Below are 17,394 nucleotides of genomic sequence, written 5' to 3' on the forward strand. Positions count from 1 at the left end.
AAATTGACTGCTGAATTTGTTTAGCTGCACTCGCCTGGTTGCTTTCTGGGTGCAGTGGAGCTTACTTTAACCATAAAGCTGTGGTTTGTTGTTTGATTCTCCTCCTTCAGAGTAAACTCTAATTGCGGTTTTGCTACATTAGCCCCTTATTCCTGCCTTATAGGTTAGTAACCTTGCCCATCAACAGTCTGCTCTGCTATGTCTATTATTGTCATCAGTTGCACTATTTTTGCTTTCATTAGTAACTGTCACAGTAGATGCATACATCAAACACTGTTGGGTTAGGTGAGAGAAAAGAGCATAAGCATGTGTTTGCTTGTATGGTGACATAGCAACTGTATCCATGGTTTTACAACTTTATGAAGTTTTAGGTTTGATGAGGTCATCTGTGCCACAAGCCTTTCAGCTAAAGTAGTCTGGAAAATGGCAAGTCAGGTTAATTGGATGCCTTTGTTTGCTTTTAAAACAAGCTATTTAAAACCAGCTCTCACCACTACCTTTGAAATAGAATAGACCTAAATTATATCAATCACAAAGAAAATGATAGAGGAAAAGCCTGGTGATGAAGTTAAGTGTTGGTTCACTCAAATTCCAAAAAAAGTGGACACCAATTAGGTACCAGATATTTTCACAAACTCCTCAGTTCCTTTCGCTCTTCAGTGTCAGAAAAAAGTGAAAAAAAATGTTTGTCATCCAAATTTTCTTAAACCCAAATTGTCTTTGCCTGACCAACACTACAAAACCTTAAGGCATTCAGTTTACTTTTACAATTTGTGAAGATTTATATTTTTCCTACTTTTCTGAAAAAAGCACAAAATCAAGTCCAAAATCAAGCTTTTTACTGAAGAATGACTGAAGAGCGTCTAGAAAACAGCTAAAGCAACATTCCTGAAAAACTGTCCTGTTCTACATCATGCATCAGATTTCACACCCTAGCAAATCCAGATGAACCAATCAGGTGTTATTCTACTTGATTTCTTCATTCCCTTTGTAATACAACATTGGACAAGCCTGCCCAAACTCATTACTGAATAGAAGGCTATTGTTTCACACTCACCATGTGCATTTGTTTTATTCGCTGTGACAGAGAGCAGCCAAAAAAGGAAGGTTTGCAGTGGAAATGCCCATGACAGACAAGATAACTGAGAGTCAGAATCAGCTTTATTGGCCAAGTGTGGAATTTGAACAAAAACACTGTTCACAAAGGTAATACAAGAAGAAATCAGTGATTTGAGGGCTCCAGTAAGTGGACAGGCAGGTTAGTAGTTGAATTTTTTAGCTTTGATGGTCTTAGCAAGGTGACTTCTGGAAAACAAAGAGTCATGAAATTACTGTCAAAACAAATACAAACTTCTAAGAGATAATTGGTTGGACAACTTGCTACCGTCAATGGATAATATTCACATTGTAGTCCAGGAAAAGTTGAGCCAGACTGAGCCTTCTTGTGAAACAACCTTATGTTTGTGCAGTGACACCTGCTGTGTTGATGGACTTGTGTCTGCGTGAGGACTACATTAGGACTAAGTAGAGGTCCTTTGACTCTTGACTGTTGAATTTTCAGCTGGTTTCAGTTCACTTCAGTGTCCGGCCAGCTCTGCACGGCATCCAACAGTATAACAAATGGTGAGACGTGATGTAGTTGCATGTTTTCCCGTTTACATTTGGTTGCTCCCATTGCGCTCAATATGTGTGTTCAGGAAAGGCAACATTTACCTTCACCCCTCCCATCTCTGTCTCTGAGGACACAACTGCATCTAAACACTGCAAATCCAGTGTGAGATTTAAATGCCACTTAACCAGTTTCATGTATAAAATGATCTGTTTGGTATTTGAGTTCCCTTTGTCTCTTATATCTTTGAAACACATGTATACATATGTCACATGGTAAGACGCCACATGTCAGGGTGGAGATGTACACTGTTATGTCTGACTTGCTAAATGATGTTGTAGAGATGCCTGAGCTTTGATCTAGCCTGTTTGCTCTCAGATAAGATTTCTGTTTTGCACCCAACAATAACAGTTGAGGTACAAGGCGTTTTTGGTATAATATAAAATAAACAACACAGATGTTGTAATGTACTGGCAGATTGGCTTAGATCAGGAAAGGTACAGTAACACTTTGGAGTCTAAGGAAAGTTGGTAATGACAAAGACATTTGTTTTTTTAATGTGGTTATATTCTGTGAAGACAGTAGTTGTAGTCAGCCTAGGTTAAGATGTTAAGCTACAACCTGGCAAAGAAGGCAAACGAAAACCTTCACTGAACTGTAAGGATACACATGGATTCCAGTCAGAGTTATAAAGTTGAGCTTTAACATGCTAACTTATATCATTGGTCTATAGTAACTTTGTCTGGAATGTGTATGGCCCTGTTTTTGTGTTGTGTTGCACAGGGCAAAACAAAAAAACAGCCACATCTCCAAAAATTGGACTGACATGACCTGCTGTTCATAGAGCTTGCAGCTGAAATGGGTGCGCCATAAACCTCTTATGGTTAAAACACACCAGGCTGGACTTGCTCAGGGTTTTTGCATGTTTTGATTTCAGTGCCTTTTTCAATTGTTTTTTTGTGAGTTGGTAGGATTCAGTCAAGCTGTATTTACCTAAATATGTCTGAGGGCAATTTAACCGGTGTGTTTTCTTTGAAATGTGCACAGATATTTTTTTGAATCAGCTATTTTTTTCCCCCTGTGTAGTTTGGATAATCAGACACCTACTGTAATGTTAGGTTTTTTTTTATAGGGAGTTCAAGATGTGATCCTTCTGAGGTCAGACCTTTGAATATAGATCCTCACAGTTTTCTTAAGATAGCACTGACTAGATATAGCTCTGGTTTGGTATAATGACAGATTTCAGTGTCCCTCACGTTTGCTCAGAGGGGAGAGTGACTGCAGCTGGCGTCACGGTCCCCCCACAGTGATCTTCACATGGACGTGCATAAACCACCGTCCCTTTTTTACTCAACTCCTATTGTTCTCTTCTTCTTTCTGTCCACTTCAGTAGCATCACTTCAAATCTTTTGTGTTCGGAAGGTGAAATCTGCTCATGAAATCTCTGCTACTTCTGAGAATCTATTATTATTATTGTTTCCTCATCTCTGATACCAATTAGGCCTAGTACTAGGCTCACTGAGCATTGTTTCTCTCAGCTACAAAGGCAACTGAGCCAAATAGTGTTCTGTAGTTTTAAAAGAGATGTATATTCCTGTGCTAAAGCTGAAAGAATAGCTTTGTTTAGAATGTATGGAGTTTCTGCTATCAGGAGTAAGGTCTCAAAATACTCCTCCACATTCAATGAACAAAGACAAAAAACGAGAAAAGCTGTGTGCACCATAAGGGACATGATGTAGCAATTTGTGGCTACTGTGCTAAAAATGGAAAAGTCCACAGTGAGAATGGCCTGGCTAGTGTTTTCCATGTGGTTCCAACAGGTGCTGGAAAACACAGTTTGTCTAGATGCCTTTTTAAGAGAAACACTTATAATCATAACTTCTCTTTCGAGCTCTTTTACATCTGCCTTTTATTTGCAATGCTTGATGCTGGGAATGGGAAAATGGATAAGTGCATGTTTTTTCATATTTGTTATGATAGTCTTTATCTTCCCCTGCTGATTAAATGGACTATAGGGAAAATGAATATGCTTCTAGATCCTGCCCCCTCATCACTTTTGGTGTGGCTGTTTGTGAAATGTTCCCGTGCTTGGACCTTATTTGCATTGCAGCTGTTGATTTGTGTATCCTGTCAGACTGCTTTGATGTGTGAGCGAGATTGAGCTGCTGCTGGACACAGCTCCCTCTCTGACACTGGGCATCTGTCCAGCCATTCAGGCCACAGGCTTGTGCACCCTTGGGGCTCTTCAGTCCTACTTTCACAGCCAGAGCCAAAGCGCATTTTACTCCACCACACACACGTCTAGTGAACTTGTTGCTGGCCATGGCCCAAGCAGCATTTTAAACATTCTCTTCTCTTTGATACTTCTAGATTGATTACATATTGCTCTGACCCAAACATTAGCTTGGCCTCTTCACTGTCAGCCTAATGCCAGGCAGAGTCCTAAAGAGAATGCTGATGATGGGACAGCATAAATGCTATTTGTCTTTATGAGGTTACACTGAGGCCACGTCAGGGCTGGAGTCACCAAGATAAACAAACTGAAGCTGTTTACAAGAAGTCAAACATAGTTAACATCTAGTCTTAGGTTGTACATGCAAGAACATCTTGACATACATTTTTTTTAATAGTTTGACAGGTGGATAGATGTTGAAGAAGAGGAAGAGGTGCTGTCATATAAGTAGCTGTTGGATCTAGAAAATCTGAATTAAGGCCTATTCCTTATGTTGCTTCCTATTGCTTTACTAGATTCTGTAGCTCAATCAATTTCCAAATGCGAGTTTTGGGAAAAATATTTTGAAAACAAACTAGTTTAATGTCTGTGGCTCAGGAGTTGGAGCAGGTCGCCCATGAACGGTTGGTGGTTTAATTTTTGCCTTCACTGGTCCACATGTCTAAGTGTCCTTGGACAAAACACTGTTACCCAAGTTGCCCCAGTGGCTGTTCCATTGGTGTATGAGTGTGTGAGTGATTGTGTGTGTAAATGGATAATTGGTGAAATAGTACAAAAGTGTATTGAGTACACTTGAGTGTAGAAAGGTGCTATACAAGTATAAGACCATTTACCATTTAACAAAAAACCATCCATTCCTACCTACAATATATTTTGGTATTGCACACATGAAACCCAACCTGAAAAATAGTCAGAAATGTTGTCAGATGAAGCTTCCTCCTCACCCTACTTTAGACTACTGTGTGCTACCAAGCACTTTGTTCAAAGCATAGTGACCTCTTAAATGATATTCACCCTTGCTCTTCTGATGTCATCTCTGCTTTATACGCTGTTTGGTTAATGTATAAATCAAAGTATATAGGTGTACTGTTCTTTATAGCCAGTACAGTACTAGTACTAGTACTATGGAGAAGGTTAAGTTTCATGTCGAGTTTGTAAGATGTACCTGCAGGGGTCTTGTACTTGTGTTTTGTTAAAGGCTGCTAAATATAGAAATACAAAATAATGACATTACTTTTTTTTTTTCTTTTTCAACTCTCTACTCACTCTACACTGTAGAGCATTGTTTTAAGACCTGATCTTTATAGAAAACCAGGGTGACATATAGTCAAGTAAGGGCCAATCAACACTGTTGTCATTTTAGACTCCTAAACAGTGGTGCTGCCCTGTTCTGTGTAGCTGCAGATTTTGTTCCACGTCAGGCCAAAGAAACTAATGCTCCCAAAAATAACAAACATGCTTCACTTCAACCCTCGTTTAAAGAAGAAATACTATTTGATTAACACCAAGACATGAATTAGAGTAAGAAATCTAGCTCAAGGGGAGGGATTTTTGAAGATATTTCATCACTTTTTTAAGAGGCAGAACTGATGAAATCTTGTCTTGTTAAAATGGACAATGCTGACCCTAAAAAGGAATTACATCTGCAACAAACATTACCTTGCGATTTGGTAGGGCAGTTCACGTCTTCATCATTTCGGTGTTTGTTGGTAGAGTAGTTTGATCATGCCACTGTACATCTCTCGACATGAGTAGACCCATTCCATTATACTTGGGTGGTAAATTTCAGGTCCTAATGGAATAAAACTGCTTATGTGGCAAGATATGTGATCAAACACAACACCAGTGATGGTGTGAGGCCAGTTGTTGTTTATTCTTTTGTACACATAACTACAACATGGGATTTTGAGGGTAGGGGAGCAACTCTTAACCTCCCTCAGCTGGTCACTGGCTGTGGGTAATGAGGCAAGAAAGGCTTTCTACTGCAGGGTCCCAGAGGAAGAACAGTTGGTCAGCATGACCTGCTTTTTCCATTTAATTGAAGGTGAAATGGCCTGTGAATGTAATTCAAATTTCAGAAGAAATTTGTTTAAAATAAGACACAGTTGTTTACATATAAGACATTTTCAAAGGTGTGAATTTTAGGTTTCTGATTGGTATCTCAGCTTTTAGTTTTTTATTTATTTATTTCTTTATTTGTGTGTTTGTCGTCCTCTTCTGGAAAGAACCCTCTAGTGCCTCCTTACACCACATGAGCTTTTTTCTTCCTCATGTTAGATCTGTGTTCCACCACAGGAGGTCAGCATCTTCATACTTTTAAAACATATACTGCAGGATTTTCCTGAGCAGCTTGAATCCCTCATCCACATTTTAGGTTCAGTCACAAGAACTGATCTGTGGTAATCTTATGCTGAGAATATGACCCCCTGTCTTCTGATGGGAGAGGAGATGAAGGCATAGTGATCAGCTCCACAAATTTGAAAAAGAGAATCAGCTTCTGTCTTTCTTCTGATGACATGATCGATAATTGATTTGTCTGGCCTCTTTGTTCACATCTAGGATCAAAAGGCCATCACAAAACTGAAAGGTTTAAGGAAAGGTGCCATAAAATACAGTCCCACCAATGGGCTGTCAGTACAAGTGTTTTTACAAATTAAGTCATGGTAAATGTTACCAAGATGATAACTTGGAGAAAGATTGCTTCTTTCATAAGACTGTAGGGATTAAAGAGAAGCATTTTTTGGGTGCATCTGCTCAACTGACAACAAATAACTCTCCACATTGCCACTGTTTTAAACATGGGGAGACCTTTCACCTCTATGACGGGGAGCATTGCTCAACATTCCTGGAGAGACTGTGATCAGAATAACTTCGGCCCACCATGAAAAGATGTCCCAGTCCGTCCAATTGGTGCAGAGGCATTGCCTAAAGAGAGCGCTCTAACAAAGGAATACCCACTGCAAAAAAATGTCCACTACGTTTTGTCCAGAAAAAAAAAAAAAAAACAGAAAGTGTTGGCCAATGCATTGACATTCCTTGCAGATTATGCTCCTAGTATGTAGATGATGTTGTAACATGCTTTTTGCCTTGAAATAGTCCTAATAAATCATAGGTACTGTAAGCTACTTGAAGCAACACATTCACATCAACTCAGCCACATAGTGTTACCTGGGCTGTGTTGTATATGAGGCACTGCTAAGTATCACAACAATATTATGTATAATATACAGTGGTTACTTTGTTCACAGACATTACTCCACAGATTCTAGATTGCTAGAAAAACAGATCTAAATATTAATAGACAGAAAGTGTGGTCACCTTGTCATGACATTTTCTAACTACATTCATATTCTCAAATAGATGAACACTCACTATTTTGGACACACCATGAGCTTTCATCTAGCACCACTAGGAGGGTATAAGTTAACACTCTTTAATGGAATTAACAGTCGTCTTACTGTCCAGAAGATAACCCCATTTGATTTTAGTCATATAAGTATATACAGTGGGTACGGAAAGTATTCAGACCCCTTTAAATTTTTCACTCTTTGTGTCATTGCAGCCATTTGCCAAAATCAAAAAAGTTCATTTTATTTCTCATTAATGTACACTCAGCACCCCATCTTGACAGAAAAAAACAGAAATGTAGAAATTTTTGCAAATTTATTAAAAAAGAAAAACTGAAATATCACATGGTCATAAGTATTCAGACCCTTTGCAGTGACACTCATATTTAACTCACATGCTGTCCATTTCTTCTGATCCTCCTTGAGATGGTTCTGCTCCTTCATTGGAGTCCAGCTGTGTTTAATTAAACTGATTGGACTTGATTAGGAAAGGCACACACCTGTCTATATAAGACCTTACAGCTCACAGTGCATGTCAGAGCAAATGAGAATCATGAGGTCGAAGGAACTGCCCAAGGAGCTCAGAGACAGAATTGTGGCAAGGCACAGATCTGACCAAGGTTACAAAAGAATTTCTGCAGCACTCAAGGTTCCTAAGAGCGCAGTGGCCTCCATAATCCTCAAATGGAAAAAGTTTGGGACGACCAGAACTCTTCCTAGACCTGGCCGTCCAGCCAAACTGAGCAATCGTGGGAGAAGAGCCTTGGTGAGAGAGGTAAAGAAGAACCCAAAGATCACTGTGGCTGAGCTCCAGAGATGCAGTAGGGAGATGGGAGAAAGTTCCACAAAGTCAACTATCACTGCAGCCTCCACCAGTTCGGGCTTTATGGCAGAGTGGCCCGACGGAAGCCTCTCCTCAGTGCAAGACACATGAAAGCCCGCATAAAGTTTGCCAAAAAACACATGAAGGACTCCCAGACTATGAGAAATGAGATTCTCTGGTCTGATGAGACCAGGATTGAACTTTTTGGCGTTAATTCTAAGCGGTATGTGTGGAGAAAACCAGGCACTGCTCATCACCTGCCCAATACAATCCCTACAGTGAAACATGGTGGTGGGAGCATCATGTTGTGGGGGTGTTTTTCAGCTGCAGGGACAGGACGACTGGTTGCAATTGAAGGAAAGATGAATGCGGCCAAGTACAGAGATATCCTGGAAGAAAACCTCTTCCAGAGTGCTCAGGACCTCAGACTGGGCCGAAGGTTCACCTTTCAACAGGACAATGACCCTAAGCACACAGCTAAAATAACAAAGGAGTGGCTTCGGAACAACTCTGTGACCGTTCTTGACTGGCCCAGCCAGAGCCCTGACCTAAACCCAATTGAGCATCTCTGGAGAGACCTGAAAATGGCTGTCCACCAACGTTCACCATCCAACCTGACAAAACTGGAGAGGATCTGCAAGGAAGAATGGCAGAGGATCCCCAAATCCAGGTGTGAAAAACTTGTTGCATCATTCCCAAGAAGACTCATGGCTGTACTAGCTCAAAAGGGTGCTTCTACTCAATACTGAGCACAGGGTCTGAATACTTATGACCATGTGATATTTCAGTTTTTCTTTTTTAATAAATTTGCAAAAATTTCTACATTTCTGTTTTTTTCTGTCAAGATGGGGTGCTGAGTGTACATTAATGAGAAATAAAATGAACTTTTTTGATTTTGGCAAATGGCTGCAATGACACAAAGAGTGAAAAATTTAAAGGGGTCTGAATACTTTCCGTACCCACTGTATATGTAGTATATTACAGCTGTACCAGTTGTTGTTATTTTGTTTAGAACTTTATTAATGTTAGAAAAACTGCCTTTTATGCCGTAAAACATCACAACTGTGTTATATATCAGGCAAAAAAAAAAAAAAACGCAGGACAGTCTGCCCCACAGTATAAAGTCTCTGACTGACTCTGATTGACTGTGTTGCTCTGAAGGCCCAGTGATGTGCCTGAGAGGCCAGCATTTTCTGCCAGGGTAAACACCTAAGCTCATGAATACACACCAGTCATCCATAACTTGCCCTGTTTTTTTACAGCCCTCTTTTCTCCTGCTTGCAACAGCAGCAATACCACTTCTCAGTTACCGGTTAATTTATTAAGATGAAGAGCAAGATTCATATGTGGCTCCCCTATTTTCTGTTGTGATGATGTTTCAGGGTCAAATTTTATTCCTTCTTTATCATTAGATTGTGCTGTTTAAATGTTATCACAAAGCTTTTCTTTGTAAGTTATTAGTAGTACAGGGAAGATGTATGTCCAGTAAATACAAACTCTGAAGATAGCATTTTATCACATTACCTCTTCTCATGTAGCACAGTGACAGTGAGGAAAAAGCCCATTGATGGTGTCTCAGAATGGCATGTATCTTTAGTCTTTTCTCCTTTTCTGGAAATATCTAAGGAAAGTAATGCATTGTTTGATTTTTCCCATTTAAAGATTAAATGCCAAAGTTGGTATTGGTTATTGTAGCAGTTGCACGATGCCTGTGGTCTAACACTGTGTCACTTTTTACAGAGGACACAGGGACCTATTTCCCCAGTGTGAAGAGAGACCCAGGTCGGTATTTGCAGCCCTGCTCTGACTCTGTTAAGACCTGGCTGCACAGCATGAAGAATGCTGGGAAAGTCCTCCTCCTCATCACCAGCTCTCACAGTGACTACTGCAGGCTCATCTGTGAACACATCCTGGGGTAAGGCTGTCCACACTGGGGCCACAGACTGGCCCCCTCCTTAATAAGACAAGGACCCAGTCTATAGTGTCCACCAGGGTGTAATAAGCCTTAGTAAGGCTGTAAGGTGATTATGCTAGATGTTGTGTTTGTAGCTGTAGTTCTGCTGCCAGCCTACAGAAGAAACAACCAGTGGGTCTGTCAATTAAATATATTCATTCATACCATATTTTCTGAGCTATAAGTTGCACTGGAGTATTAGTCTCAAGGCAAAAACAGCCATGTTGAACAGAAAAATGTCAGAGTGGAGTGAGATGAAGCAGCGTCTCCTCCTCCTCCTCTCTCAGGTTGTCTGAATGTCTACACTCAGTCCAGACTTTATTACCTGCACTTTGAAGTCTGCAGTGTAGCTCTTTCTTTTTCACTTGTGTTACACTAGGACTTAGAGTTTAGCGTCAACATAGCGTATATGCTAACTGGAGCCCGTGTGCTCACAGTTGTTTCTCACATGTGCAGAATAACACTCAGCACTTCATTTAAATGGTTTTTTGCATTACTGGCCTCCCTCTGTTTTCAGAGCACACTGTGTGCTTTAGGTTTGTTTTTGTAGACTCAGCCCTGTTGTACACTCAATCACGCATCACTTCAGTGCCTTGAAGAAAACACCATGCCCATGTTGTTGCTGTGATTGAACAAACACACCCCTCTCTTGTTCTTTGTGAGTTGTTGTTATCTTACACTGCACTGGCCTGGTGGGGTGGTTTTTTTTCTTCTTTCTGCTCTGGCCTGATTGTTCTCTGAAGCCCAGCAGAGGCAAAAGGCAGGTCAAGGAAAAGTCATGCTGGACTTCTGCAGCCCAGTCATCCTGTCACCTCACCCTCTCTCACTGTTACCTGTTAAAAGTGAGCAACCTGTTCTTTCCCATTGTTTGACACCCTGCTACCACACTACCCTGCAGCTTCACAGGCTTCCCCTCTCTTGTTGTGTCCATAACCTCCCAGCAATGCAACATGTGTCATCTCCCAGGGAGAGCTCTGTTGCGTACAGTCTCTGCTTCACAGTGTCAGGTGATGCAGAGTTATGTTGTGTTTGCTACAAGAGCAAATTAGGCTGGTTTCATCTTGCCAGTAATGGTTTTATAGAGATTTGTTGTTCTCAGTTCGGGTTGACCTGCTTTAGGTTCCTTCCTATTTTGAGTTCTTGTTAAGGGGAAGCACTTAATATTAGATTCATAGCAACACAGCACCAGTTCCAGTTTCATTGTGAAAGACAGCTTTTTCTTTGCAACTACCAAGTGCTTCCTTTTCCAGAGAAAACCCTCAGCCACTTCAGTTTGGTGAGCCAGCTGTGGGCCAGCGACAGTCAGCTGTCAGAAGTCACACATCAGGGCCACAGTTGTGGTCAACACCCACAACTCTTCAGGCGTTTGCTTCTCCATTTACTGTTGGTGTGCTGCAGAGACTGCTGCGTACTTGGTTTGTCAGTTGTTGATCTGTTGAGCTTCCTTCCTTCTTTTAATGAGGTGATAACAGTTCAGACAGAGCCAAAGGACGTTCTCCAGCTGTGTGAAATAAGATTAACTTGACTTCAGTTCTAGTTTGAGAAATAAGGGTGAACATATTTCCCAAAACATTTTTACACAGTTCAAATACCTTTAGATCTATAATTGTGTCCCAGATATTGTCATTTTGAAGTTAATAGATCGTACCAGTCCAAACTCCTTCAAAATAATTAAACTAGTAATAACACAAATGCATTATATCTTTGTATACAAATTTGAAGTGAACAGGACTGGCTTGGAAAAATGTGATGTCATATATTTCTGTACACTGATCAGTTTGATAACATTTCAGTCCAAATGTGCTTCTGTTGTCAGCACCATCAGTTAAATCTGGTCAAACCCAGAGTCCTGGAACAGCAAATTAAACTTGTAATAAATGCGACTTATTGATTTGTGTACTGAACTTTGGTTTTTTCTTATTTAGTCATAAAAGGATGTGTTTGGTTCTCAACTTATGGAAGATCTGACTCTTAATTATCTCGTGTTTACTGCACAAAACATACACTATTCTGTAGGTAACCTTATAGACAGCATTCTACCTATAGACACCATTCACTGTGGGTGTGTTTATCTTTCATGTATTCCTTCCACAGTGCTGTATGTATAGACTGTTTATTGCTCCACGATCTTCATCTGTACAAACTGTTTAGCTTCACTGAGCTATTTGTGATTGTATAACTCTCCTATTGGATGTTGTCCAGTCATTGTCCTTCACCCAGAGCGTAATGTTGTTTCTCTGGCTGTTACAGGAAGGATTTCGAAGAGCTATTTGACGTCATCATCACAAATGCCCTGAAGCCTGGTTTCTTCTCCTTGGTGCCCCAGCAGAGGCCCTTTAGGACTCTGAGTGAGTACCACACCACCAATCATGCTCTCCATGTCAACGAATAATTGAAAAGATATTCAGTTTGCGGTGAAAAAAGAGCAAATGTTTAAATTTGAGAAACTTCAAACACAAAACATTTTTACATTATTGCTTGAAAAAAAGTTTTTTGTTTGAAGTTATAGTCTTAACTATAATATGTTATAAAAATTGTTTTATATTTGATCGGTTACAAGTCAAATACATGACAGTCGGAGGGTTAACTTTTCAACACAATGGAGATTAGCTAAGTCTGTATTTAAGACTGTATAGCTATCATTATCTAGCAGTAATTGATTAAAAAATATATCAATCTTTTGGCAATCTTCTTATATTAAATAAGTTAGTAATTCCTTTTTTGGCCATATTAAGCCATTTATGGCTGAATGTGAAGCTATCGGCTAATTTGCATTCATATACTGTAGTTATAATCCACATAAATTATATGTGCAAAACTTCTCTTCCCACTCTGGATGACCACAGATTGTTTGACTGTAATATTTTGGAACCTCGTTTTAGTGAGATGCCGAAGAGAAGCTTCTGAAGGTAAATTCTAAGAAATGCATGTCCTTACCAGTGCCTGTGTTAAATAAAGAGCAGGAGTCAGGGCAGCCTAGTTTAGCTTGATGACCAGAAGTCTAACCTGGTTCTGCAACATAAAACAATATGCCTACTGTAGTGCTGTTGGTTTATTCTGTCCAGAGTAGAATTCTGAAAAAAATGTTTTGTGAGTTATAAGGGGAATTATGTATCTAAACTAAATCCTGGCTATGTGCAGTGGTTATGTGTAGCATCCTGAGGTTTTGACATCATGCTGATGTTGGCAGGTTTGGTACCGTTGTGCCTGTTTAGACACTTCAGAGCCAAAGCTTGTGCATGCTGACTGTATCTGGCAACCTGCACTGTAATCATAAACTGCAAAAAAATTCTGAGTAGATGAATTTGGTAAGAAAAAGTTTACTGTAACATTGTGACCTTACTTTTCTATGGTTCTGTTTGTGTACAGATTAATCAAATGAGACAGAATACTAATTAGTGTTGGATTCTATTCTAAGACAAATATCTGAAATCATGGCTAAATTAAATCACAACTATTTTCATGGTTAAATACCACTTAAGGAAAGCAAAAGTGTTTTCTTTAACTTGTGTGAACTGATCTTGTACCCACTCTGCCTTCTGTTTCTCTCCCCTATGTGTGTGTGCGCGTGTGTTTGGGCTGGTGATAAGGTGATGAACAGCACCTGTGCCTGGTTGCCGGTCACAGAGACCTATATATACTGGTGCTGCTCTTCACCTCATCGCCAGATCGTACTGGTTCCATGTGCTACTGGTTCCTTTTTGCTATGTCCATGTGCTACTGGATCCACTTTACCACGTCCGTGTGTTACCATGTCTAGGTATAACTACGTCCATGTATTCTGATACCTCGACTGAACTGTGAACCTGCCAAGTTGCTGTTCATTTTACCTTTCCTTTGGTGCCTCAATAAAGTCTCTGCCTCGCAACTTTGGGTCCTAAGAAAATCCTTTAAAAAACATAACTCTAATACTGTACAGCCTTTGTATTATTATGATATTTTAGAATTATACTAATTTTAGGGAATCAGTAAAGCTGGAATTCCAGATGCTATATTTAATCTGACTATTTCCACCAGCTGTCGGTTGTGTCAGTAAGATTAATATCGGCTGCCAGCACTTCATTGGCTCTGATCCTCGCCAGCAGCACTCCACGTCATTCCACTTCGCTCCCTGAGCTATCTCCCTTGTCGTATTAGCCAAAGGCATCTGATTCTGGATGTGAAGGTGTTCACTGGCAGAGGGGCAGCCTGCTGGAGTGCTCCCTTCATCTGGATAGTCTTCTTGCCAGCAGCAACACTGGGGATGCATTATGTGTGAAGACAAGATGATATAGACACTGAACTATTCCTGCTCTCTCTCTTCCCTTGCTCTTCCTGAATTTCGCCACGTACTCAGAAAAAAGTATCAGCATCTGTACTTCTTCTGGCCTCTGCATATACTGGCCTCCTCTTTTTCAGTTGGAAACACTACTTTTTATTCTGCATTTATTATCTAAACAAGTGTATTTAGATGACCTTGGAAGTTTGTTACCCTAAAAATGTAAATTTTCCCAACAGTATTGATGCTTTCTAAAATGCATTGAATACATTGCATAAAGTGGTATGTCTCTGTCCAGTTTCGTTTTGAGCCCCTAAACTTTTGCCCTGTGTTAGAAGACCTAATTCTCCCGAACAGTTGTTTTGACTGAGCTTAGACTTGGCACTTTAATGTAGCATCCATTACTTAATTTTAAATGGAATGTGGCGAAGCACAGAGCCTGGAAAACAGTAAAATACTTGGCAAAACATTAAGCTGGGCTGTAAACCATTTCGTAACTTCAGATACAAAGTGCTGCTCATCTCAGCTGCGCAGGTCAACGTGTGTGAGCTCCAGACCACATACCTCTCATTCCTCTCTCTCTCCAAGTGCAGCACACCCACAGCTGTTACTGAGCGTGGACGTTCACCCCCACATGTGCAGATGCTCATCTCACATGTTCTTTCACTCTCGCCTGTCACAATATTTGTAGCGTATTTAACCTTTATTTGAACCTGCAGCGCCCTGTACGCTGTAGAAATTCCCTTAAATGAGTATGGATTGGAGTGTACATTTTCTTGCATCCCGCTGCTGCTGCTGCTGGTCTTGAATACCAGTCAGTCAATTTAAAGACCACTTCCTCTCCAGAAGAGGAAACACCTGCCTAAGCGAAAAATCATCTGTTGATTCTTAGATGGAAGCCAAGGACACCACATTTAAAAGTCTCATTTTAGTGTAATTAAGGATGCTTCACTAAATGTCCTTGTAAATATTTATGTGGGTTTATGTATTTTAGTCAGATCTGGAACCCTTCCATAGTGGTCCTTTTGTCTGATTGATATTGGATCTGTGCATGCTTGGCAGGTTAGGGACAGTGTGACACTGGAACTGAATACCTGATACTCACAAATATCAAAGCTAACTATCAAAAGATGGTATGAGACAAAGAAAATAATTTAAGCATTAAGGCCTGTGTTGTCTTGCATTGAAGAGGGAAGTGGTTACGTTGGTGGGGGCATGTGCTGTTTTACCAGTGAGATATTGTTGCTTTTTAAACTTGTTGCTTTAGTATGTTGTGAGGGTTAATGTAAGGTTTGGGAAGTGGTCCTGGCTGACGAGTGGTGCATACTACGGTCAGACTGAGATGAGAGGGACATGGAGGGTCACCACTGCTCTGCTTTTACTAAAAGTGCTACTGAACTGGAAGTTTCAACACGTATGTTATAAGTATGTGTTGCTGTGTGTCTTGTATAATTATTATTGCCAGCTGACTGGACTCTGTGTAGTTATGTCGCAACTGGCTGTTTGGTGGAACTGGCGTCACAGAGTAGTTCTTTTCTTTCCTTTCCTCCAGTAAACGATGTGGAGGAGAGCGAGGGACTGCCATCGTTGGACAAACCTGGTTGGTACTCCCAGGGCAACTGGCTGCACCTGCACGAGCTACTCAAGACCATGATTGGGAAACCAGAGCCTAAGGTAGGCATGCTGCTTTGTACACTACAGGAGCCGACAGACAGACTTTTGGCTGAAGGACATCTTTGGCTCACTTTGAGGTTGACTCCAACCTAGTTTTTGGCAGACACTGAAAAAGATGAGGCTGGAAAGGCTGCATGATAAATCAGCTCAGGGAGATTCACACTGGTGTGATGGAGAAGAGGAACATGGGCCTTGGCCTGACTGTTGAGAGAGTTCCTGTGTGCCAGCACTGACTGCTAAATGAGGACAAGTAATGCAGCCAACTTCCGTCATTCCAACTTCTGTACAACACAGCCTATTCTTAGGGACAATTATCACACACAAGTACTTTTTTTTACCTCTCAGCCAAATTGCCTTTTTCTTGCTTAAACAATATTAACATAATTACTATGATCTTAATACATAATAACTCTATCACATTTTAATATTGCTGGAATTTGTTGTACTTCAACATATGACATATTGCAAAAAATGGTACAGGAAAACGTCCTGAAACACAAACACTGTAGAGAGACAGAAAATTTTGCAGTAAGTAATAACCACAGTAATCTGAAGAAGATGAGGATTGATCTGGGCCCTCAGCACTCCGAACGTGAGCCAAGCACAAAAACGTACTGTACATCATACAATCTATTGAAAGCTACGTGGCATCTGGCTTTTTGTGGAAAGGAAGCTGTTGGTAACTGTCCCACAGTGGAGTTCCTCATTGGAAGAGCTTTCAAATGGCACAGTGGTCCCAAGTGTGTTTATGCGTGAGTTCAGGAATTTGCGTCTGTCAGGGTACTTGAATATTAGATTTCCATGTGATAGTCCAGGATTTAAAAGTGACCACTGACTTGTGATACTTTTTACTCCTGCCCACAGTCTTTTCCTTAATACCAAGGGATGACATCATGTCCAACTTTCATGATATAATCGCTGTCAATCACTTGTACAGTTTGTTATTTACACTGTGAAACTTAGTTCAAGTTTGCATTTAACTTTACCTAAAGTTCATTTTGCCATGCTATGAATCCTGCCCAGGTTTCTAGCACGTACATGATATGATAAAGCTTGATAATATCTCTTGTGAAGTAATTGATAAAAACAGACATTATGACACTGTTATAAAACATAACAGATCAGGCACATTCAGAGCTGCATAAGTAATATTTGTCTACATCTACATCTAGTCTACACCCCCCCCCCAGCTCAATGTGCCCTCTGTTCTGCAGCACATGGAGAAAGCCTGCACTGAAATTTAGTTTCAACTTGCACTTATACCACTTTCTGGGTTGACCCGAAGCGTTCTGTGTTTTCAGCCCTCTCTACTTTCACCTGACAGGACTTAATGCAGGGGGGCTGAATAGAGGCATTCAGGGAAGATTACAATTCCCTTTCACCACAGTGGTGAAACTGGCAGGGTCATGGCTGGGCCCATTGGACATACAGATTCATATACACTCAGACATTCAGGCCAATGCTAGTTGTGATCCTTAAGGTGTCTGTACTGTTTG

The 17,394-nt window shown here is 40.5% G+C and overlaps 1 protein-coding gene across 1 annotated transcript in view; it reads left to right on the top strand.

Moving 5' to 3' along the window:
* The window catches only part of nt5dc1 (5'-nucleotidase domain containing 1), a 47,475-nt gene that overhangs the window by 22,213 nt on the left and 7,868 nt on the right, over positions 1–17,394 (top strand). The window contains exons 7-9 of the mRNA XM_026318157.1: positions 9,753–9,927; positions 12,217–12,314; positions 15,777–15,898. Of these exons, the coding sequence (XP_026173942.1) occupies positions 9,753–9,927; positions 12,217–12,314; positions 15,777–15,898 (395 nt within the window). The remainder of the gene's footprint in view (positions 1–9,752; positions 9,928–12,216; positions 12,315–15,776; positions 15,899–17,394) is intronic.

This window comes from Mastacembelus armatus, chromosome 24 (assembly GCF_900324485.2).
Source record: "Mastacembelus armatus chromosome 24, fMasArm1.2, whole genome shotgun sequence".
Lineage (NCBI taxonomy): Eukaryota > Metazoa > Chordata > Actinopteri > Synbranchiformes > Mastacembelidae > Mastacembelus > Mastacembelus armatus.